General features: G+C 37.6%; 1 protein-coding gene across 1 annotated transcript; it reads left to right on the top strand.

The window, feature by feature from the left end:
• On the top strand, positions 1–21,804 carry gde1 (glycerophosphodiester phosphodiesterase 1). The gene is made up of 6 exons (XM_073060554.1): positions 1–329; positions 5,435–5,610; positions 7,152–7,257; positions 11,804–11,896; positions 12,089–12,297; positions 16,983–21,804. Exons 1-6 carry the CDS (start codon positions 69–71, stop codon positions 17,125–17,127), a joined length of 990 nt encoding a protein of 329 aa, XP_072916655.1. The 5' UTR covers positions 1–68; the 3' UTR covers positions 17,128–21,804.
• Positions 21,805–23,398: the final 1,594 nt, after the last annotated feature.

Raw genomic sequence — 23,398 nt, 5'->3', positions numbered from 1 at the left:
ATGTTTCCCCCGCCCCAGCGTCGGCTACGGAGGCTTCCCGGTGCGGACTGACCCGGACTCCGCCAGCCATGGACTTTGTGGTGGTGTCCGGCTTCCTGGGGCTCACGGTCACTGTCATCCTGATAGCGGTGGTGACGAACATGTTCCACCCGGTGTACAGCCCTGCCTCCGTCCTGGCGCTTTGCGCGGCGTTCCACGTCTTCAGGTACCAGCCGGTACCCTCGGAGATCGCCCAGAAGGTGCTACGTCCCAACGGGAGCTATTCCGTGATCGCTCACCGCGGCGCGGGCTTTGATGCTCCCGAAAACACACTAGCTGCCATCAGAAAGGTTGGTCGCCCGGTCTAATGATGTTCTCGTAAACAAAGCCTCTTGCTGCAAAGTATTAAGTGCGCCTTTCAAATTGAAAGTTTTGGGCACCTGTTTCCAAAATCCCACTTACCTGCTTTGCGTTATTGTTATTAACATGGGAATTCTGTCCTCGTGATGGGGAGGTTGTATGAGAAATTTCCGGGTTGATGACACAGCGTTCAAATGGAGAACTCATGAATGTTTAACTTGCCATTTTTCATTCATTTGACATTAATGAGAAGAATATCGACTTCTGATTTGTACTGAGTGCAGTGCCTTGTCCACGTGAATATTTTCAGGAGGTTCGGATCTATTCGGCAGTTTCAGATCTGTACTGATGTAGCTGTTCTTCCTTGAGGCAGAAATATTAAAATGGCCCAGGACAAGATCGGGAGATCATTTTGTGTTCACAACAAATGTTGTTTGAGTTGTTGTGCAAATACAGGGTAGAGGCTCAATCTGCTAAAATTCCAAATGCTTCAGAATTCGTTTTTTGAGAAGTTGAATCCATGTTGTTTCTGAGAAACTTGAACCGGAGGGAGGAGTGAAGGCAAGGCTTCATGGAAAGAAATTAATAAGGATGGAATGAAAGGAATCAACTATGATGCCTGAAGCTATGGATCAGAATTATAGCTTTGTTTAATACCACCAGCAAACAGGGCATTTTCTTAGGGAATCCATTAAGATTGCTGATGACTTGCTTCCATTCCAGTTGTGTAGTTTCTGAGGTGGATAATACAGCTATGTAGGGCCCACTGTAAATGTAACAGGTGGACCAAAAGCTGCCTGTAGCTTGGTCAGGCAGATAGTTTGGGAGGTGTTTTCTGTTTACATTTGGCTTTTGCATGTCTGCAGTGGAGGGGTGGGAAGCTCTTGGTGCTCATTCTCCATTTTGTGCAAACGTGAGTCAGAGATTCTCAAGAATCAGCATGGATGTCACACTTTTTTCCTTCTAGGAGGCATTGAAAATAGTACTTGTATCCTTCTCTATGTCCACCTGGTAATCCGTCATCTTGAAGTGCTCAAGATAGTGTGCTTGTTACAGGAATCTTGTTGTGCATGGAGGTGATGTGGCCTACCCATGGTATAATTAGCCTGGTAAAATTAGATGCTGGGGATGTTAGCCAAGGAGAAAATGGTGGTATTTCTGCTGGTGTGTACAGAGGATTTCATTGGAATAACATTGGTGGCATCTCTCCAGTGCTTTGTGGTTTCCATATCTCAGACGTGCTTGTGTGGGGAACACTGCTGCCTGAGGACAATGACATTGGGTTTTAGTTTGAGGTCTTGATCTTCAAATGCCCTTTTCCTTAGAACCCAAAAGTTCAAGGCCACAATGAATTTTCATCTCTGTCTGACTTTACTAAGATGAAAAAAAGTGGTCCTTTATTGGATAGGTGATGCTGTGCAACAGTACAGATTGGTAACTTCTACAAAGCCTATTCTCAACAATTCTGTAGAGATGATTCTCTGAATTGGTACATACCCAAGCATCTTCCGCATACTGCAGCTTAATGAGTCAGCTTTGAGTAACCTTGGTTGTGGAATGGTCATGACACATATTAAATACTTGACCAATAGTCATGTAGATTAGCCCCACTCCACTAATTACCATGATGGAGGTGGAGTTTTGAGAAGAATTGTGAAAAGTATTGCAAAGTGATAATGTGTTAAGTATGAAATGAGGCAAAAAGGTAATACAAAAGATTGATACAATATTTTCAGCCATAAAATCTTCCTTTTTTAAAAAAACCACAACACATGAAAACCATTGGTTTCTGGTTGTTTGCCTTTGTTTATTTTTCACATGTAGCTAATCAAATTTAAAGAATATCACAACAAAGAAAAGCATGGTGACAATGCAAACATCCCATATGCCTGCATGTGGTCTTGATTCCTCCATTCCCTGTCTGTCCAAATGCCTCTTAAAAATGGCTATCATTTCTGTTTCTGCCACTTTCCCTGGTAGTGGGTTCCAGGTACTCTGTATAAAATAAAGCTTCAAAAAAAATTGTGTATTTCCTTTAAACTACTTCCATCTCACCTTAAAGCCATGCTCTGCAGTGTTTGACATCTCTACACTAAGAAACAGATTATGATTACCTAATCTATCGGTATGTCTGATAATTTTAAATATTTATCAGGTCACCCCTCAGACTTGAGCGCTGCAGACAAAACAATCCAAGTTTGCCCAATCTTTCTTTATAGTAATACTAAATAATTCAGGCAACATCCTTTCTGCATCCTCTCCCAAGCTACCTTATTCTTCCTGTAATATAGTGACCTAAATGACACACAAAATATCAAATATACAGTTGCAATATGACTGTCTAACTTTTTAATATTCAATGCCCTGACCAATGAAGGTAAGAATGTTGTATGCTGCCTTTATCACACTATCTACTTGTGTTGTCACTTTCAAGGAGCTACAGGCTTGCAGACAAGATCCCTCTTACATTAGTGCTCCAGAGGGTCCTGCCATTTATTGTGTACTTTTCTCTTGCATTTGACCTCCCAAGGTGTAACATTTCACTTGACCAGATTAAACACTACCTGCTATTTTTCTGCTTACATTTCCAAGTTGTCTATGTCCTGTTGAATCCTTTCACAACTTTCCTCACTATCCACAACTTCAAGTTTTATATCATCTGCAAACTTGGTAATCAGTTCACAATTATTTTCTGATGTATCAGAAACAGAGGTGCCAGTACTGATCTTTGTGGGCATACTTATAGCCCTCCATTCAGAGCAATATTCCTGCACCACTACTATGCTTTCTCTGTCCAAAGCAATTTTGAATCCAGGCTGTCAAGTGTTCATGGATCCCGTGTGCCTTAACCTTCTGGATTGCCTTCCCATGAGAGACCTTGCTGAAGGTTTTATTAAAGTCCATGTATACAACATCCATTGTCTTTCCCTCATCACCACTTTATCACCACCTCAAAAAAAACTTAATCAACTTTGTAAGATAAGACCTCTCCTGCAAAAACCCGTACTGACTACCTCTAACAAATTGAGGCTTTTCCAGATATAAGCATATCATATATATAAGAATCTTTTGCTGATGTGAGATTCACTGGCTGATAATTTTTTTGGTTTGTCTCTCTTGTCTTAAGCAGAGGAACAATGTTCTGCTCCTATGTCTTATGGACTAATGTTGACTCTACTTCAATTCTCCAGGATCTTGGCTGTAGCTAAAGAGAATATGAAGATCTTTGTCAAGTGGCAGCAATCTCCTCCATTGTCTCCCAACCTAGGATAGATCCTATGAGACCCCTGGGGATTATTCATTTTGATGCTATTAAAGAATTCCAGCACTTCCTGATGCTATTAAAGAATTCCAGCACTTCCTCTTCCTTGATGTTAACACAATAAGAATATTAGTAAAACCCTTCCTGAGCTCACTATTTTCCGTGTCCTTCTCAGAAAACACCAATACAAAGTAGTCATTTAAAACCTCATTTCCCCTGGCATATTTTCCTTTCTTTGCCTTTGAGTGGTCCTACTGTCTCCCCTTGTTTTTAATGTGTACATAAAATACTTTGGGGTTCTCTTTTATTCAATTTGCTGAAGACATTTCGTGGCCTCTTTTATCCCTCCTGATTTCCTGTTCAAAATTTTCTCTTGCATCCTTTGTACTTCTCAAGAGCCTTGTCCAAATTCACCTATCAATTCCTTGCAGATGCCTTTTTTCCCTTTCTGACTAAATATGTGACATCTCTTGTCATTTCAAGGTTCCCAAAACATGCCATCTTTGTCTTTCTTTCTCACATGTCCATGTGCGTTCTGAATTGTAACCAGTTGGCCTTTAAACAACTCCTACTTGTCAGATGTGGACTTCCCCAATGACAACTGCTCCCGATTTATTCTCCTGAGCCCTTGCCTTGCGTTGTTGGAATTAATCATTCCCCAAATGAGCATTTAGCCTTTAGGTCTTGTCTTGTCCTTACTGATAATTAATTATTTGAAAATTTAGACTTATCGTCACTGTTCTCACAATGTTTTCCCACCGAAACTATGACTATTTGACCAGGCTCGAGTCCGATTTCATAGTGAAGCATGGCCCTTTCCCAGATTGGATTATCTACCGACTGTTTCAGGAAACTTTCATAATGCAGCTAACAAATTCTGCCCTAAACTAGCGCTAAAGGAGTCCCAGGCAATATTGAGAAATTAAAGTCATCCACAACAGCTACATGGTTGCTTTTATATCCTTCCATAATCTGCCTGCGTATCGGTTCCTCCGTCTGCTACCAGGTAGTGGGAGATCTATTGTATAGCTCCATCATAGCAAATGCAACTTTCCTATTCCTGAGCACTGGATGAGCCCTCCAGGACTTCCTCTCTTAAGTGTGGCAGTGACAGTCTCTCTGGTCAGTCCTGCAACTTCCCACCTCCTTTATAATCCCCACTATTATGTCTGAAACCTCTGAATCCTGGAATTTTGAGTCCTTGCCCTTCTTTCAGCCAAATCTCAGCACTGGCTGCAACACTGTAGTTCCATATACTAATCCAAGCCTTAACCTTGTCTGCCTTGCCCATAATGTTCCTTGCATTGAAATAAATACACTTCAGCCCGCCAGTCTTACAATGGTTGGATTATACTGCTTTTATTTTTTTTTTAAAAACCTGGCTCTGCCTGTTCTTCCTTCCAGCCTTGCTTAATCTCTTCCTTCCCCTCAATCTGTACACTTGTCGACCTACTACTCTAATCCATGCCTCATTGCCAGACCAGTTTAAATTCTCCTGAGTAGCACCAGTAAATCTCCCTGCAAAGATATCAGTGCCTGTCCAGTTTAGGTGTAAACTACCCTCCTTGTACAAGTCCCATCTGTTCTGGAAAGAGCCCAATGATCCATGTACTCTAAGTACTAAAGGACTTAATTATTTCTGAAGTTCCCATTCAAGGCTTATTGTGAAAGATGTTATGTTATTTTAATTAACTTCTTCACTTTAGAAACAGTTTGATCAAAGCTACATTATATACAGTTTCAACATTACAACAAGAATTCCTGATTGGCTGCAGTGCTGTATATATAAGCTAATGAATACCTTGAGACATACTGTTCTCACTCCTCATCTAGGCTGCTGACAATAATGCTACTGGTGTGGAGTTGGATATCGAGTTCACTTCAGATGGTATCCCTATTCTGATGCACGATCGTACTGTGGACCGCACAACTGATGGTACCGGTTCTCTTGCTCACTTAACTTTTGAAGAGGTCCGGAAACTTAACCCAGCAGCCAAGCACAGACTGCAGTATGTAATCAGAATATACCCCATACTGGTAATAGTGAACGAGATACCATTTAACATTTGTTGCCCAAAAATTCCAAAAATCTATGACAATATTGCCTTATTTTAAGGTACTATAATTTAAGTGAATTACAAACACTTATAGAAGACTTGTGATTTAAAAATATATCCCTTGCTCTTTCTGCAGCCTATTAAATGTTATAATTCCAGTCCGTGCAATAGCATTGTGAAGTACAGTGCAGTTTGTGAAGTTCTAATCTGGTGCTTGTGCAGTTACAGTCTACTAACAGCCTGCATGAGACATTTACCCTGGAAGTCTCTGAACCTTAGAGTCACAAAGTACTACAGCAGAGAAACGTACCCTTCAGCCCATCTGGACCATACTCCTATGCCTGGTGCAACCCTCTCCATACCTATCCAAACTGCTGTTCAATGTTACATTTGAACCAGCATCTAGCACTTCTGCTGGCATCTTGTTCCACACACCACCCTCTGAATGAAGAAGTTCCCTTCAAATTCCTCAAGTAATACATTTTCACCCTAAACCTATGACCTCTAGTTCGAGTCTCACCAAACATGAGGGGACAAAGATTGCATGCATTGATCTTATCTATACCCCTTATAATTTTGTATATCTCTGTACAAGATCTCCCCTCATTCCCTTGCACTCCAGGGAATGAAGTCCTAACCCAGGAGCTGTACTGTAATGGTCTTGCCAGTGCAGTGACATTTATAGTCAGAATAGTTCCAGAGTTGATTTCTGACCTAATTCAAAATAACCTCAGAATGGATGCACTATGATGAACCTGCCTTTCACCCCATGGGGTTGACACCACACAGAACACCATTTACCACAGTGTAACTTTCTTTGTGTCAAAGACTTGTGGGATCTTGTGACTACTTTGTTAGACCTCTTACAAGCTTGTTGAGCGTATAAGAGTTGAAACTAAGCCAGCATATATCTAAAATGCAATGTTTCTGTATATCAACATTCAAGAAATATGAATTGATGTATGCAAAAATTCCACTTTCTTTTCCTTTTTGACATGCATCATATGAACATGAACATTCTATGTTCAGACAACACAGAACTTATTTCTATTCATAGTGAATAAAGTGAATCATAAAAATTGAAAATAAATAATATTTCCATGTTTGTTCTTTTCACATAATAATCATTGTATAATTTGATGTTATGGCCATAAGCTAGTTTCCCATATGAGATTTTTATTATTATAAGCTATCTAAGTAGCAGGAGAATTTTTCTTTGTAATTTTTTAAAGTAGAAATGCAAAGCTACTTAAACAAGTTTTATCAATTATTATACATTTTTCATAGTCTGTATGCAATATTACTGAAAATTATAGCAGTAGTACAATATTGAAAATATTGTAATTATTATTAACCCTGTACTTTTAAAGATATTTGAACTGATTAAACAATAAACTTGGTTTTGGCATTGATTTTACATTTGTAAGAATAAAGTATAGCAGTTCAGTGTTTAATAAAAACTTAAAATAATTATTTGGACTTCTGTTTTGCAGCGAAAGATTTCCAGGTGAGAAAATCCCAACACTGAAGGAAGCTATCTTAGAGATTCTCAAAACCAATATGACAATTTTCTTTGATGTCAAAGGCCACGCAGTTCGGGTAAAATTATTATTATTTTGGTAATACGTTATAGAGGTAAACTTCATCTTTGTCATAGGAACTGGCTCCTTGGCCCACCATCATTATAATTAAAAATACCTCCCACTTGACTGCTTTAATTGCATATCCCTCAATGCCCTACTCATTCAAATACCAATCCAAACAACACACACAAAATGCTGGTGGAACACAGCAGGCCAGGCTATAGGGAGAAGCACTGTTGACATTTTCGGCCAGGACCCTTCGTCAGGACTAACTGAAAGGAAAGATAGTAAGAGATTTGAAAGTAGGAGGAGGAGAGGAAAATGCGAAATGATAGAAGACCGGAGGGGGTGGGTGAAGCTGAGAGCCAGAAAGGTGATTGGCAAAAGGGATACAGAGCTGGAGAAGGGAAAGGATCATGGGACGGGAGGCCTAGGGAGAAAGAAAGAGGGAGGGGAGCACCAGAGGGAGACGGAGAACAGGCAGCGTAATGGGCCGAAAGAGAGGAAAAAAAGGGGGGGGGGAAACTAAATATATCAGGGATGGGGTAAGAAGGGGAGGAGGGACATTAACAGAAGTTAGAGAAGTCAATGTTCATGCCATCGGGTTGGAAGCTACCCAGCCGGTATATAAGGTGTTGTTCCTCCAACCTGAGTGCGGCTTCATCTTGACAGTAGAGGAGGCCATGGATAGACATATCAGAATAGGAATGGGACGAGGAATTAAAATGTGTGGCCACTGGGAGATCCTGTTTTCTCTGGCGACAGAGCGTAGGTGTTCTGTGAGCCAGGTTTAATTTCCCAGAATGGAATACCTTACACTCATCTGAATTAATTCCATCTTCTCTTCCTTTGCTGTCTTTCCCAGCTGAGCAAAATCCTGTTGTTAAAATTAGACAGCCTGCTTTACTGTCCACTGTAGCATCAATTTTGGTGGCATCTGAAAACTTACTAATCATGTCGCCTACATTCACAACCAAATTATTAATATATATGATGAACAACTGAGGACCCAGTATTGATCCATCTGGCACAGGCCTCCAATCTTAGAAGCTAGCTTTGACTGTCATCCCCTGCTTCTTACTGTCAAGCCAATTTTGTATCCAACTGGCTAATTTGCTGTGGATTCTGTGTTCTAACCTTTGGGACAAGCCTATCATATGGGACCTTGTCAAAAGCCTTGTTAAAGTCTATGTACATAAAGTGTACTATGCTGCCCTTTTTAATCCTCTTGATCTTCAAAAAAATTAATTTCAATTTAGGACATTGGATCTCACTTAGAAAGTTGTCCCTACTCAGTCCTTGCCTTTTCAAAAGCAAGTGAACCTTGTTCCTCAATCCCTTCCACTAACTTTCCCACCACTGATGTAAGCCTCAGCAGCTTATTCCTGCTGTTGCCCTTTAAACAAAAGCACAATATCAGCTGTCTTCCAGTTTTCCGATACCTCGCCCATGGCTAATGAAGTTATAAAAATCTCTGCCAAGACCCTTGCTTCCCATAACATCTTTGATTACATCTAGCAAGGTCCTAGGGATTTAACTAGCTTTATGTGTTTCAGGACCTCCAACACTTCCTCCTTCATAATGCAGATATGCTCCAGAACATCACTTTTCTCTTCACAAAACTTGTTAGCTTCTATGGCCTTCTCCATAGTAAATGCAGGTGAAAAGTATTCATTTAAGAGTCTGCTTCTACTCCATCTATAGAATCTGTTAGGATTCCCCTTTATTTTATCTGCCCGGGATATTCTGTAGTCCCTTTTTATCTTCCTGATTTCCTCCTTTAAATGTCCTACTATACTGCCTAGGCACTTAATAGATTTGCTTGACCCTAGCACCCTGTATCTGACATATCCTTCTCTTTTCACGACCAGACCCTTAATATCCTTGTCAACCATGATTCCCTACTTTTGCCAGATTTGCCATTCATTCTAACACAAATATGCTGGCCCTAAACTTTACCCATCTCACCTTTAAAAGTTTCCCACTTGCTGCCAGACATAACGATGACCTCTGCCCATCAACTTTTGCAAGTTCCTGTCTGATGCCATTTAAAATTAGCCTCCCCCTATTCTTCCCCCCCCCACCCCCTTCATTTAGGACTTGAGGACCAGCCCTATCCCTTTCCATAACTTTCTTGAAACTAATAGAATTATGGTTCCTGCCCAAAAACTTGCCAGTCAATTGTGTGGACTCGTTTAGTTGCCTGTTTTTGAATCAAATTATACATACAAGATTTAAATTTTTTAATATTTCCTTTTTGAATTAAAATTTCTATTTCTTTAGATTTCGGCAATAACATTGTTTGACCTAGTTTTTCTCTTATATAAGCCCTTAATTGAAAGTAACAAAATAAAGTGTTATTTGATACTTTATATTTATTCTTTAATTGATCGAATGACATTAATATACCTCCTTCAAAACAGTCTCCTATGTACTTAATCCCTTTTTGAAACCAATTATATAAAAGTTGATTGTCCATTGTAAAAGGAATAAGTCTATTTTGAATTAAAGATCTCTTTGCTAATAAAGATTTTTTTGTCTCATGATCAACACTTATCTTATTCCATAAATCAATCAAATGTTTTAATATAGGAGATTCTTTCTTTTCCCGTATCCATTTAGATTCCCATTTATATATAAAATCTTCTGGTACGTTTTCTCCTATTTTGTCTAGTTCTATTCTAATCCATGCCGGTTTATCTTTCTCAAAAAAAGATGCAATAAATCTAAGTTGATTTGCTTTGTAATAATTCTTGAAATTTGGAAGTTGTAACCCTCCTAGATCAAATTTCCATGTCAATTTTTCCAACGATATTCTTGACATCTTACCTTTCCAGAGGAACTTCCTCACATATTTGTTTATCTCTTGAAAAAACTTCTGAGGTAATTGTATTGGTAATGATTGAAATAAATATTATATTGGAGTCCATAAGTCAAGACAAAAATGGGAAAGTGATTTGAATATTAAAATTGAAGAAACAAATTGGTCAAGACTATGTCTTGATAGTATGACAAATACAATAAATGTTCGGTTAAGATTAGTGCAATATAACTTTTTACATCAATTATATATTACACCACAAAAAATAAATAAATTAAATCCAAGTTTATCTGATCAGTGTTTCCGATGTAAACAAGAAACTGGTACATTTTTACATTCTACATGGTCTTGTTCTAAAATTCAACCTTTTTGGACAAATTTAAGACTTTTATTGGAACAAATTACGGGAATAAAACTTCCTCATAATCCAATATTACTTTTACTAGGTGATATTGAAGGGACAAAACCGAAACTCAAACTCAATAAATATCAGAAAGAATTCATAAAAATTGCACTGGCTGTAGCCAAAAAGGCTATTGCAATTACTTGGAAATCAGATACATATTTAAGTATAGATTGTTGGAAAAAAGAAATCTATGGCTATATTCCATTAGAAAAAATTACTTGTAATTTAAGAGATAAATATGAAACATTTTTGAAAATTTGGGGCCCTTATTTACAAAAGACAGGATTAAATATATAGGTGCTCTGAAGAGGAAATTAATGGTTACTTGGGGAAAGAAATAAATATATATACTAAAGTTATTAAGAACTCCATGGAGCATGTGGAGACCTTCCAACAACCAGGCACTCTTTCTTTCTTTTTTTTTCTTTCTTTCTTAATTTTTTTTATATAGGGAAGTTAGGGGGGAGGGGTTAAGGGGAGGGGGGAAGGGACACATACTTTTTTTTTCTACACTTGTAATCATTTAAAAATGCAATTAAATAAAATTTAAAAAAAAAATAAAAAAATTGTGTGGACTCAAGTGCAGCCCCTTCTATAGTAGGGTCATATCATTGGCTGTATACATATTTTGATTAGAGAGGCCAAAATTGTTATTTTAAAATAACAAGGCATGGTTTGCCTTTCTTGGCAAGATCAGCTTTACTGCTCCCATACAGTGACTTGTAGTATTTCCCTGAACTAAATTTTAGTTTATTGCTTGGGTCAGCTTTGAGTTGACTGGAAAATCATAATAATTGTTGATGCAATGTTTTGTAGCTGTTCTCATCTGGAAAGTACTTCTGGGAAGTGGGTGGAGTGAAAAGGTATCCTGTGCCAATACTGTATTGAACAGGCACTGAATACAAAGGAGTAGTGTGTACCCCTGCATTTTTTTTTTAGCACTTTCTGCTTTTGAGTATCATCTTGCTCCTCCCTTCTTGTCCCTGTTCTCTACCTCCCATCCAAAAACAATAAAAATTCTCTAAATTAAATAAAATGATAAACATTTTTAAATAAACTCATCCTTGGTGATATTTCCCTTCAACCCTCACCTAGTTCAATTCACCCTGCCTCTGTTCCTCCCTTAAAATCTTCCTCCATATAAATTCTTCAATGCAATTCCTTGAATGTATTCGCTAGGCTTCTGCTCCCATAGTTCTACACCGAACCAAGTAAAGCTATCTTTGATCACTTTCTTTTCAGCTAAATAAATGTTAAAATTGAAGTAATGTTTCAAACATGGATATGAAATTAGTGTAAAACATTTTCAACAAGTTGCTTAATTTTTTTTTTCAGGCCTCTGTTACATTGAAAGAGCTGTACAAAGAATTCCCTGAACTGTACAACAGGAGCATTGTGTGTTCATTTGAACCTTTGGTTATTTTCAAGGTATTATAAACTATAATTTCCATCAATGCAACATAATGTTACATCCATAACTGCACTTGGAAGTTGTATTGGATTAGGCAAAGTTGTTGCAAATATTCTGAAACAGAACTGTTGTTGTGTGAATTAGTTGAATTTGTATTTGAAATAACATACAAACTAATTAATATTTATTTTATTCTTGCACTATTCGAGATGAGGCAGGCTGACCAGAAAGTGGTGACTGCTCTCACTCATAGACCCTGGAGTCTGAGTTACAGTGGGAATGGGAATCCAAAACATGATGGCTACAAGCAATACCTGTACATGATACTGGATATTATTATGGACTGGTCCCTCCATGCTTTTTTGTGGAAATTGCTAGGTGTTTCGGCCTTTTTAATGCAGAAAAATTTTGTATCAATGTAAGTATTGAGAATTTTTCATTGGTTCTTTAAAAAATGTTTTGTTGGTCATTGTTTTAATACGATCCTCTGAGTCTTTGATTTTAAAATTAACCATGAAGTAAAATGGCCTAATGTGAAATGCATTTTGATTTGAGACTGTGTATCCCTTTGCATCAATAGGGATTAAAAATTGTACCCAAAGGAACAAGCAAATGTTATTTTGCATGTTAATTGTCCCCTGTAATGTTGCTGCTGTTAAAACTGGTATCTGCAGATCACAATTAATTGCTAAGTAAAGATTGCCAATCAATATTTATATATTTTTAAGATCTGGTTCCATACAAAATAATTATTGGAGAATCTCTGTCAGCAATACTCCATCCATTCAAGTAAACTTTTATCATTATTATCCATAGACTAATCTGTTAACGTTGCATCCTATTCTCTGACATTGAAATAAAGCAAACTGTGACTATGAAACTATAGATGATCGAACACTTCAATAATCTGCCTCGCAGGTTTGTAGTTTATGGCTGCAGCTTTCAGCATTGGTGAATGAATTGCATTATACATAACCATTTTTTTAAAAAATCACCCTTGAAATTGTGTGCATAGCGGAGCTGATAGGCCCTTTATTTCCTGGAGATCAGTAAAATCATAAATTGAAACCTATTGCTTTGAAGGGAGAATGTTTTAACCTCGGTGGATACACTGCTGGTACCATTGTGAATGTGTCTTTGAACTTCATGAAAAGCAGTCTATTGAGTCTTATTCTCAGCCTTCCAATACCTTGCAGGTGGCATTATATACTCCTCAGTATTCTGCCCACCCTCACCTATTCCCCCTGCCTCCACATATCCCCGTTGAACTTAACACCTGGGTCCAATTGTCTGGACTCCCCCGCCCCCATAATTCCAAATGTAGTTAGCAAAGCGTAACTAAGGCTCCACAGTGACTATGCATCCAACATAATGTTGGAACCTTGCACTAGAATAACTTGCCCCTAATGTTTAGAAACATTTGAAAGTAACTTTAATAGTACTAAATGATTAAATTGTTAAAATATTAAAACTGTTAAGTCATTAGATTAAACTTTATCATAATTATAAGAAATAATCATATTTGCATCTTCCTCAGTCTCCAATACAGTGCTTAGAGTGAATCGTTTTTAAATAGCATCAGTTGCGTGTATTTGTGGTCAAAAAGTAGCGATAGATTAAAGAAATGAGCAGTAAGACAATTCAGAACTGTTTTGTCCACTGGGGTTTCAAGCATTCAGGCTTGGAAATGCCAGAAACTGCTGGATGTGTAAGTGAAATAACTTCACTACTTCAACTAAGAAGAATTTGAAGGTGTTGACTGTCATCTCAAATATTACCTTTGATCCACTCTGGACAATCACCTCTCACCTGTGGCTCCAATTAGCTGTATGCACACCCTGGTACACTGCTTCGACAGGAGGGCTAAACCAGGGTATTAACTCCCACTGAGATAAGAACATGCCTATCCTAGCATGTGACATCAGTTCTGGCAGACTAGGCAGGTGAAATCTATGGTAAGATCCAACGGCTAGGTAGGCGGTTCTCCAATGCTTCATGGAGAGTGAGGGGCACACCAAGGCACGGAAGAAGACATGGTCATCCACTGTAGTCAAGTAAGACCCAAGTACCACTGGGCTCCGACTTTTGAGGTTGAGAGAGTGCAACTGTTTTTTCACTTTAAAGACACTCCTGCATAGGTTTCCTGTCATCGTTGGCTATGATACAGCCACCAGTAGTATTGGCAGTGATCTGATTTGTTCAGTAATTCATTTAAATATATAATTTGTTACATAACTAACCAGAATTCACTGTAAAACTCTTTAACACTAAATTTAATTTTGTTTGGGGGGAAAGAAGTTCTTCCAGAAGTTTTGTGCTGACTGTACAAAGTGAGTTCTGATTTGTTAAAAGTCTGTATCAGCATTGTTACTCCTCATGACATTACCACAAAGAATCATCAGCCATGTGATAGCTATATTGCATTTATGCCACTAACTTTAAATATGGACTAACCCAATTTGTAGAAGAACACTAAATCTTGGAGACCAAATTTTTAAGCACATTGCTTTACGTTCTTTGTGACTAGACAATTTTAGGTGCCTTATTCTATATTCAAGATGGTGCCGGATACATTATTAGTACTTTTATTCAATATTTTAGAATATTTAATCATTGGAGACTGTAAGATAATTGAAAATGAGAGTGATATAATATTACATTCCATTATTTTCATACATTCTTGACCTCTGCTGTAACTCTTGGTATCTAAAATCTATGGTAATTCCTTATAAACTTAGTAAATGTTTTCAGTTACAATAAACTTCAAAGTATTTAACCCATTTTTCATTTCCTCTTATTGTTAAGACTTGTATGTGTTTAGATCTACCCTTGTGACACTGTTATGCCGTTGGCCCCCTCCTTTGTGAAAATCGCAAGAACTCTAGTTAAGGGGGGTCAACTGACCCAAGAGAGAGAGACGTGCGAAAGACCACGTTCTCCCAAGAAGCAGAATAAAAGTGACTTTGACTATTGTCTCATGGAGACCACCTGAAAAGCCCTCGGGCAAAGTGGGCTGGTTGAGAGAAAGATCGCATTACCTGCAACTTGATTGATACCTGCGATCCCGTGAAGAAGTATAAAGGCAGGTCTGAGGGGAGGACCCTCAGATGCACCAAGGAAACACACGAAGGAGAAACGCTAGAAATCCTGCGACAGCGTTTTAATAGCTACAGCCGGTGGTGGGGTTCGTGTGCGTCCTTCCCTTGCCTGGGATTGGCGACTTCACCACGGAAGACGGCCTAGCTACAGGGGAAGCCACAGATGAGAGTCCATTCCCCCAACGAGACTTCCGACTACCTCCTACAGGTTGGAAAACCTGTCGGGTAAATGCTTCATGTTCTCTGTCTTTCTAACTAAAAGTGCACCAACGCGACACTTCCGCCGGCAACTAAGTGAAACTGCCGTGATCTTAAAGACTTTTAGATATCCAGTGAACGATATAAAATCTACATTACCCCTAGACGACGATCGAGCTTGTGTTTTGAATGATTATTATTACACCGGTGTTTTAGATTGAGTTTTGATGATCTGAATGTTTTGTATTAACCATACGTTTGTGCCCTTGTTGAATAAAACGGTTGAAAATAGTAGCATCCGACTCAGCTGATCCATCTATCTTTGCTGGTAAGTTACCTGGTTACGGGGTTTTCGTAACAACACAAACAAATGAAAATTCTGTTGCCAGCTCCTTGCTTCCCTAAACGGTGATATTATTCATTCATCATAACTTAATTGTGAGCTGTGTATTTTTTTTTAAAAAAGTGAAATAAACTTACAATGCAGCATATCAAGAAAAATGGAGACTTTGCTGTTGCATGTCCTTGTCATGATCTGTTGCAAGTTGTTTAATTCAGCAAATCACCAGACTAAATCACAAAGGACTGAGCTATGACGATGGGTTGCATTGACTGTAGTTGTAAATCTTGAATGTAGAAGATAAAGGGTGATCTGATTGAGGTATGAAATTGATTTTTGTGCCAGAAAAGATAATTCCTTTGTCAAAGAAAATAATTTGGGGACAAAAAGGGACATAATGTTAAAGGTGGGCTATTTGGAAGATTATGTTTAAAAGTACTTTTCTATAGGAAAGGTAGTGGAAGTCAAAGATGTGGATCGGCATTGATTAAATCAAATTATTGACCAGTCCCACAGTTGTATGGCCTGGTTTAGTTCAACATTTCTTGTACTTTAACTTTGTGGTGTAGTGTCTGAGGGAGGAGGAGGGAAATAACATAAGAGTGAAGAAAGTGACTTTGTAAGAGAAGAAGGCATGTAAGCAAAGTTTAAATCTATGAAAAGGAAGTTGCATGAGTCTCAACAGAAATAATACAGTGGATTTTGGTTGATTGGGGCACATCAGGACTAGTACATTTTGGCCCAATTGGCTAAGTGGTTGCCACAGTTTGCCGAAGTTTCATGTAAATATTTTAAAAGGCATAAGAGTGACAATCTAGTGACAAACTAAGTAAGAAATTATGTATTTGTATGAAATACAGAACAAATTACAACACCACCAAAACTTCCACAATACTAGAAAGCTGTAGTTCCTAATAGTTATCTGCAGCAGAATTAATCCAGTGTGCACACTGCCATGTTCTGTCAACTGATTATAAATGAACAAAATCAGCACAGACCCCTAGTGCCTTCATACAATGAAGATGCAATTGTCAAAGCCAACCTTCATTCTCATTGTAACATTCAAGATGATCGTCAATGCCTTACTTCTTTGTAGTTCGTAACTTGTTGAAGTAGTGAATCTGTTTTATTTTCAGTCCTGGCCGTTTCTGACATCTCCAAGCTCGAATACTTGAAACCACAGTGAGCAAAATAATTCTGAATTTTCGTTCTGCTTATTTCTAGCCAGCTATCACTGACAAAAATTACTGCTATTTGAACACAAACACATGCAACTGATGCCGTTTAAAATCTTAAAAGCATAGTATAATGTTTAATAGCCACACAAGTGTGCACAGCTGACCCAGCCACCTGTCCTAATGAAGTGGCCAAACAAATGAAGAGAAGCCCAATTAACTGGAATCAATTGGTTTTTTTAAATATAGATCAGTGATGTTTAATACTAACCTCTCCACTTTTTTTTTTTAGGGACTACATGCGGTTTTGGGCCGAAAGAGGGGTTGAAGTGATTGCTTGGACTGTAAATTATACAGATGAAAAACGTTACTTTGAGCATATCCTCCACTGTATTTACATTACTGATAGCCTTACTGAGCATAGTTCACCTCCATGAGACTGTGGTATAGATTTAATGGCCTAAATGTACCATGGTGTTCTATATTAAACAGGTTTATTAGCCCCTTTATTTGTATTTTGATATTGAGAAGGCTTATGAAGTTTGTGTTTTGATTGAAGTTCCTTAATGTGTCAGTTATGCAGTTAAATGAAAAGTGCAACAATACACAGCTTGTATATCTGTCACAATTCCTTTTGATTATATAAGGGAATGTAATAAACATTTGATGTAAATTATATGGTTATGGGGAAGAAAAAGGACAAACAGGAGTGGCTATTATTTGCAAAGAATTGGCATTGCTGTCATGGGTCAACCAAATGCCTTCTCAGTCACAATGATTCTGATTTCAATGCACATAGACTCTGTGGAGAATGCATTTTGGACAGCTGATAGTATGTGATTATTTTAAAAATCATGTCCTTTGTAATGCTACAAATGATAAGTAATTGTAAACTAAATTGACAGAAATCGGTGTTTTTTTTTACCTATTCTCTTTTCATTTTTGGAACTCTGCCCAAATTTGACTTCCTGTGGTTGTTCAAGGTAATAATTTCTGATTTACAGTGGATTCTCACAGTACTTACTGCTGGATTTTCAACTTTTTGCAGTGTCAGAGTTTGGGGCTCTGTGACTAAATTCATTTTTTTGTTACTGAATTCATGGGTTTTAAATTGACTTGATCACTACTTTTTGTGGGGTGGGGATTTCTCTACTGGGACACTTGGGTTCTAGTATTTGGGTGTTTCCAGGCATTCTGTTCCTCTGCCAGCTTTTTCATTTTTTTGGTAAGATAAATTTGACCTAAGGACACTATATTGGGCAGATACTAGAGTAGCAATTTCACAACATCAGAAACACTTGTTCAGTCAGTACTTTGATCATTTGAATGTGGAGTTTGCATATTGTCTCTGCACCACTGCTATTATTTCCTTCAAATTTCCCAACGCTGCTGACCTCCACTAGAATATTAGGTTTACTTTTCTACCTTGCTAACTAACCAGGCCAATTATTTATGGTATTCTCGGACACTGGATTATTTCACATTGCATTAATGCCGTGGCAAAGTTCTGATGCTGCTCTTGTCGGCTCTTGAGCTGACTTGTTCTCCACATCTAATATCATTGCAATATGGATACTGCAGATGCCTTTGTGTCCCGCCAACGTATCAAACATTACCATTGTCCCCCACATCTTCCTCCAGTACATCAATAACTTGTTCACAAGATTCTTGCCATCTACAACCTTTAATGAGGAGGAACAGTTAAATCTAATGTCTTTAAATTATCATCAGTTTTGAATTTAACCTTGCAAGTCACAAGACCCTTTATTACTGCAGCCTTTCCATTTGTACTTTGCATCACTTGATCCATAGTGTCATTGAATATCATCTCAGTACTCTTCATGCATCATCTTTGAACACCTTTATGTTCTTTCATGTCTTCTTTTCTACTGTCCATACATCCTTCACCCTGTTTTTCACCTAGATTATTATACCTGTTCTGCTTCTATTGTGAACACTTTCTTCAGTGATTTCAACCTCTGTCTTGCCACTTGAGTGCACTGCTTCCCTGCAAACTCTTGTGTATTCTCATGGTGACTACATTTGGCTTGCCATTTAGCCTATCCCCATCGTCTCAATCACAGGCAATACACTCTCACTGTGCCCTTTCCTAACCATTTCACCATCTCTTGGGAGGGTGGGGCGGGAGTGGTTGAATGAGACCCAACCACCAAGTCACTTAATAATGTTTTCAAACTCCCATGCTGTCTAGTCAGCTGCTCCACTTCCCTCTTTCACATAGCCAGCAAACGGAACTGTTCCTCCTTATCAAAGTCTTGAACTGCAATTTTCTTACAGTTTTCTTACCATCTGTTGCACCTCAAAGCCCCATATGTCCACGGACCCCAGCCTAGCTCCTGTTCTCAGCGTTAGTTCATGTTAAGCTGGGTGTGTTTGGGTGTTCAAGCTGGTTTCTGTGCTCAATATTTTGTACTATTTATTTCGTGGATTCTCAGTCATCTTCTTCCAAAAATATCCACCCTTCTGTGCCCCATCTGTTCTTGCAAACAGACACCCTGCCTCCACCAAACATTTTCTGTCTTCTGAAAGCTTTCATGTTGGGCGGCTGCTGATGGATTATGTTGTCCAATAAATTGGATCGTCTTTTCCTTGATTTGCTGTCAACCATCCTATAATCAAGTTTATTTTCCAGCTCCACTTTCATGTCCCCCAAGGAATCGTATTTGAGGCTATTATTTTCTTGCATTTATCATAAAATCTAGCAAGAGTGCTGATAGCATCAAATACCACTTCATGTACCCTTCTCCTTTACTGTTACCTTGATTGATATGTCCTAAATGAATCTCCATTTCAGTAAGCATGAGGAAATTTAATATAATTGTCCTAGGCTCTGTAAGTCTATCCTCAAACTACTACATCTCTTTTTAAATCTTCATTTGAAACTTTGTACTTCTAATATTGTATATTTTTGAAATATCTGACTAAAGCTTCAATATATTCCTACATTTAAAGGTGCTATATAAATTCAAGCTGCTATTGCTAAATTTTGAGAAGTAATTTGCATGTCTAAAAGAAAGCTGAATTGCTGAAGCCTTGCAGATTTCTAACTCTGCTAAAGGTCAGTTGTAAAGAGCAAGATCATTACTACAATATGTTAAAACAATACCAAGCATTGGCACGTCTTCTGGGGAAAAAGTGCACAGTTCATCAACAAATCTTTAAAAGATGAAGGCAGCTTTAAAATCTGTGTGCCCGAGTCAAAAACCTGAATTTGCTGAGTCTTTACTGAATTTTTTTTCCCTCTGTATCTTAGAATATTTGGGAAAAGTGCTCCTAAGAAAATTACTTTTTCAGTTTCTAATAATATATGGAAAAAATCCACTTCCTCAAGTGGACCGGCATAAATACTAATTCATTCATATTGATTGTTCACAAATAGATGTTATCCAAACTCTAGATGGCATTGGAGCCTAAAGTGAAGAGATTTTGTCCTCCAGCCCAGGTGAAACAAGGTTGTGGAACTCTGTTGATCTGACACACAGGTCCTTATTTTAATTGAAGTGCCTGTCATTTTAAAAGGTGACTGATGTGAAGGAGACAAAAATTTCAATAGTTAATAGATATCTTGTACAATGGGATTTGAATTGAATTTTAACTTGCATCAGCAGGGAATTGTCATAGCTTTTCCATCGATTAAATGTTAGACTAAGTAGAGATCAACTTGTAACAAGACAAGTCACATCATTCTCTGCCTACCAGTTGTTTTTTGCTGCCTTCCTAATGCCATTTCAATAGTCCATTTTGGATAGGAAGCTGGTTGGTGGTGTGTAGATCAGACTTGGGAGTTAAAACACTCTCTTCATCTTTGCCTCACCTACATCCAACATCAAACTTGGGCTATTAAATGGGGATTAAAATCTATTGTTCTTTTGTTGGTCAAGTTTAGTTCTTTTAAAAAGCCCTAGTCTATTCAATATTAGTAGTAGTCTCTCGAAGTCCGAGGAACACGGATGTGTTGAGCAGTCAACGTCTGTGGGCACGCATATGACTTCTGAGGCCGAAGTCCAAAGCGCAGATACAGTTGCAGATGGGGCAAGGAGCACCGCCTATTCAATATTATTTTAAAACAAACTTGTTACACTAATCAATATTGTTATGAGATCAAAAGGGACAAAATGAATATATGCACTATTTTCAGGTAAATGGCCAGTTTTTAAAAAATATTTTATTCATTGGAGAAAACGTTCTCAATTGGGTCCTTGCTTGTATATTAAATTCTTAATTTTCATGACCAAATAATCCTGCACCTATTTTTTAAAAAAATATTCAGATGATATCAGGCAACAATATCACATTTAAGCACTAGCAGACACATTTACTTCTAAGTAACATTTTTCCTAACCCTTATCGTGTACCAATGTTTGTTGAGCTCCATTGAACTGTGCCAGTGGTTACTAACATAACTTTAAAGCTGTGGGTTAGTATTTGATGACTTGCCCATTCCATTTATAGTGAAGAAGACTGCTAAGACACTGATGCTTGCTTATCTGTAAGTGTTCTACCTCTGAAGAAATAGTTTCTCTTACAATTCATTTCTATTTACTTTGATAGCAAACATAGTGTACTAAGGCAGTCAATTATTATCTACTCATAGTGGCTGTCCCATTTTTGTTATGCCAATCTCATTGTGATGTTGTTAATCATGGAGAAAGAGAGAACTAGCTAGTCACAAAGCTATTCTCAGCATTTCATTTTTAATGAACTTTTTATAAGTGCTCATTTAAAATATATCAATACTTACTGTATTAATAAATAGTGGTAATATGCAAACAATCTTTAGTTCCTCAAAATTAAACAAAGTCAATGGTGTTGGGCTGGATGTTTGATCTGCTACTTTGCAGAAAATGCAATGACATGATTTTCATGTGTTTTTGTTTCAAGTGGAAGATATACATAACTATCTATTAATTGAGGAAATTGTTTGTCCTACAGCATGTTCAAGATAATGTACTGAAATGTATTAAAAGGGAGAACATATTGAATGTTTTAAATGTACTTGTTCTTGTACCATCTCTTCTACAGAGAACATAGTATGGAAATGTCATTTAGACTTGCTAATTAGATAGCACAAATAAAATAATAGTTTATCTCCACTTCTCTACTTTGTTCAGTAAAAGGTTTTGGTAATGCAACAATTGTCACTTGATCATAACTTCAATTTAATTGGGCAGATATGCTGATTACATTATATGCACTGTCCTGTGATGGAATTCTATTTCCAATTCAGTTCCTGATAATTAAGGCAGATATGGTTAGTTAACAAACTTATTTTTGCATTGCTCCCAAGTGTGGCAAAGTATTGTTGAGATATCTGAACACTTAAGCAGCATTCAAGCAATAAGTATTTGGTCTGTTCCTCGTACAAGGGCAACGACTTCAAATACATGGATTAGATCTCTCATGAGATAATCCTTCTCTATTTTTGGATAACATTTGTAATGCTAATTGACAAAGCTTAAATTGGTCAAAGGTGAAATTGTGTTGATGGTATAAACTGAGTCCTGCTTACTAGAAAGGTAAAGTAAAAGAAAATAATCTTTTATTGCTTCCCTATCTCAACATTTTACTATTACTAAATGTAATGACAGAAAATAATTTCAAAAATATTTTGCCTTTACATTCTTCGACCAAGCAACAAACCACATTCTCGTTCAAATACTGAAGTTGTTTTTAAAATTCAATACTATTCTGCTACTTCAGAGATCTATACCCTAGAAATTTACTTCGAGTAATCCTTTTCCACAGGTGCTATCACTTTGGAAATATGATCAGGATTTCTTTTACACCATGGAAAAAGTAGTTGAGAAAATTAGGTGACCAAGTTTCACTGGAAATAAAACTGTGGATGCATCCAGAAGTAGTTCACTGACAATATTAATAATTCATAAAATAAGATTATCTTGTAATAAATTCCAATTAATCAGTACATAGGCTTTCCTCTTCATTGTTTTCCCCTTTCATATACACTATGGAGAGTTATCCAAATAAGAAGTATAGCCATAAACCATTGAGGATCATTTTTACCCAAACATATCTTCATGCAATTTTAAATGCACTTTTAGGACTGGGAAGGCGAATATTTAACAATAACTGAACCTGTGACACACTGTGTTGCTAGGCCAGTTTATCGTGTGGTGGATAGATTGAGTCAAAAGATGAACCAGATGAGGTCAGACTAGTTTCCTTTCTAAATTACACTTGGAATCATTTGGACTTTATAACATGCCAGTTGCTTTATTTCCAAATTTAATTTCTACAGAGCTAGGAAGAAACTCTTAAGCTTCTTTTAAAATGAATCATTAAAGTACAACTAAGGTATATCTTGAGACCTGTTACACTTATTACCACACTTTGACGACCATTTCCTGAACACTCCACGACACTGGCAGGAGAAAGCAGCAAGTCCAAAGTGAAACTCACCTCAGGTTTCTGGGCCAGACCATTCTCTTGGTTCAGGAATGCAAGCACACACTCTTACTTAGCTTGGCCTTACATTTACAATTTTTTTTAAAATCAGAAGAATCCTATGACAATTTTGTGGCAGCTTAGCAGGTAATAATGAAATGCAAAACTGGTGCCTGCATACACTTAAGTAAGCTTGATGTTAATCCAGTTGCTGGATGGAAGAGCCATGTGGAACAAATTAAAATTAGACATGTTGAGTTAGATCAGTGACTAACTAAACAG

The sequence above is a fragment of the Hemitrygon akajei genome, chromosome 11 (genome assembly GCF_048418815.1).
Source record: "Hemitrygon akajei chromosome 11, sHemAka1.3, whole genome shotgun sequence".
NCBI lineage: Eukaryota > Metazoa > Chordata > Chondrichthyes > Myliobatiformes > Dasyatidae > Hemitrygon > Hemitrygon akajei.
The sequence above is the reverse complement of the archived record's forward strand: the minus strand, read 5'-3'. Positions and strand labels throughout refer to the sequence as shown.

Excerpts from the sequence above, each read along its gene's own strand:
- gde1 (XM_073060554.1), top strand. The coding sequence starts at position 69 with ATGGACTTTGTGGTGGTGTCCGGCTTCCTGGGGCTCACGGTCACTGTC. Across the intron at positions 330-5,434 it reads CACTAGCTGCCATCAGAAAG|GCTGCTGACAATAATGCTAC; the intron begins GTTGGTCGCCCG and ends CTCCTCATCTAG. Across the intron at positions 5,611-7,151 it reads GCAGCCAAGCACAGACTGCA|CGAAAGATTTCCAGGTGAGA; the intron begins GTATGTAATCAG and ends TCTGTTTTGCAG.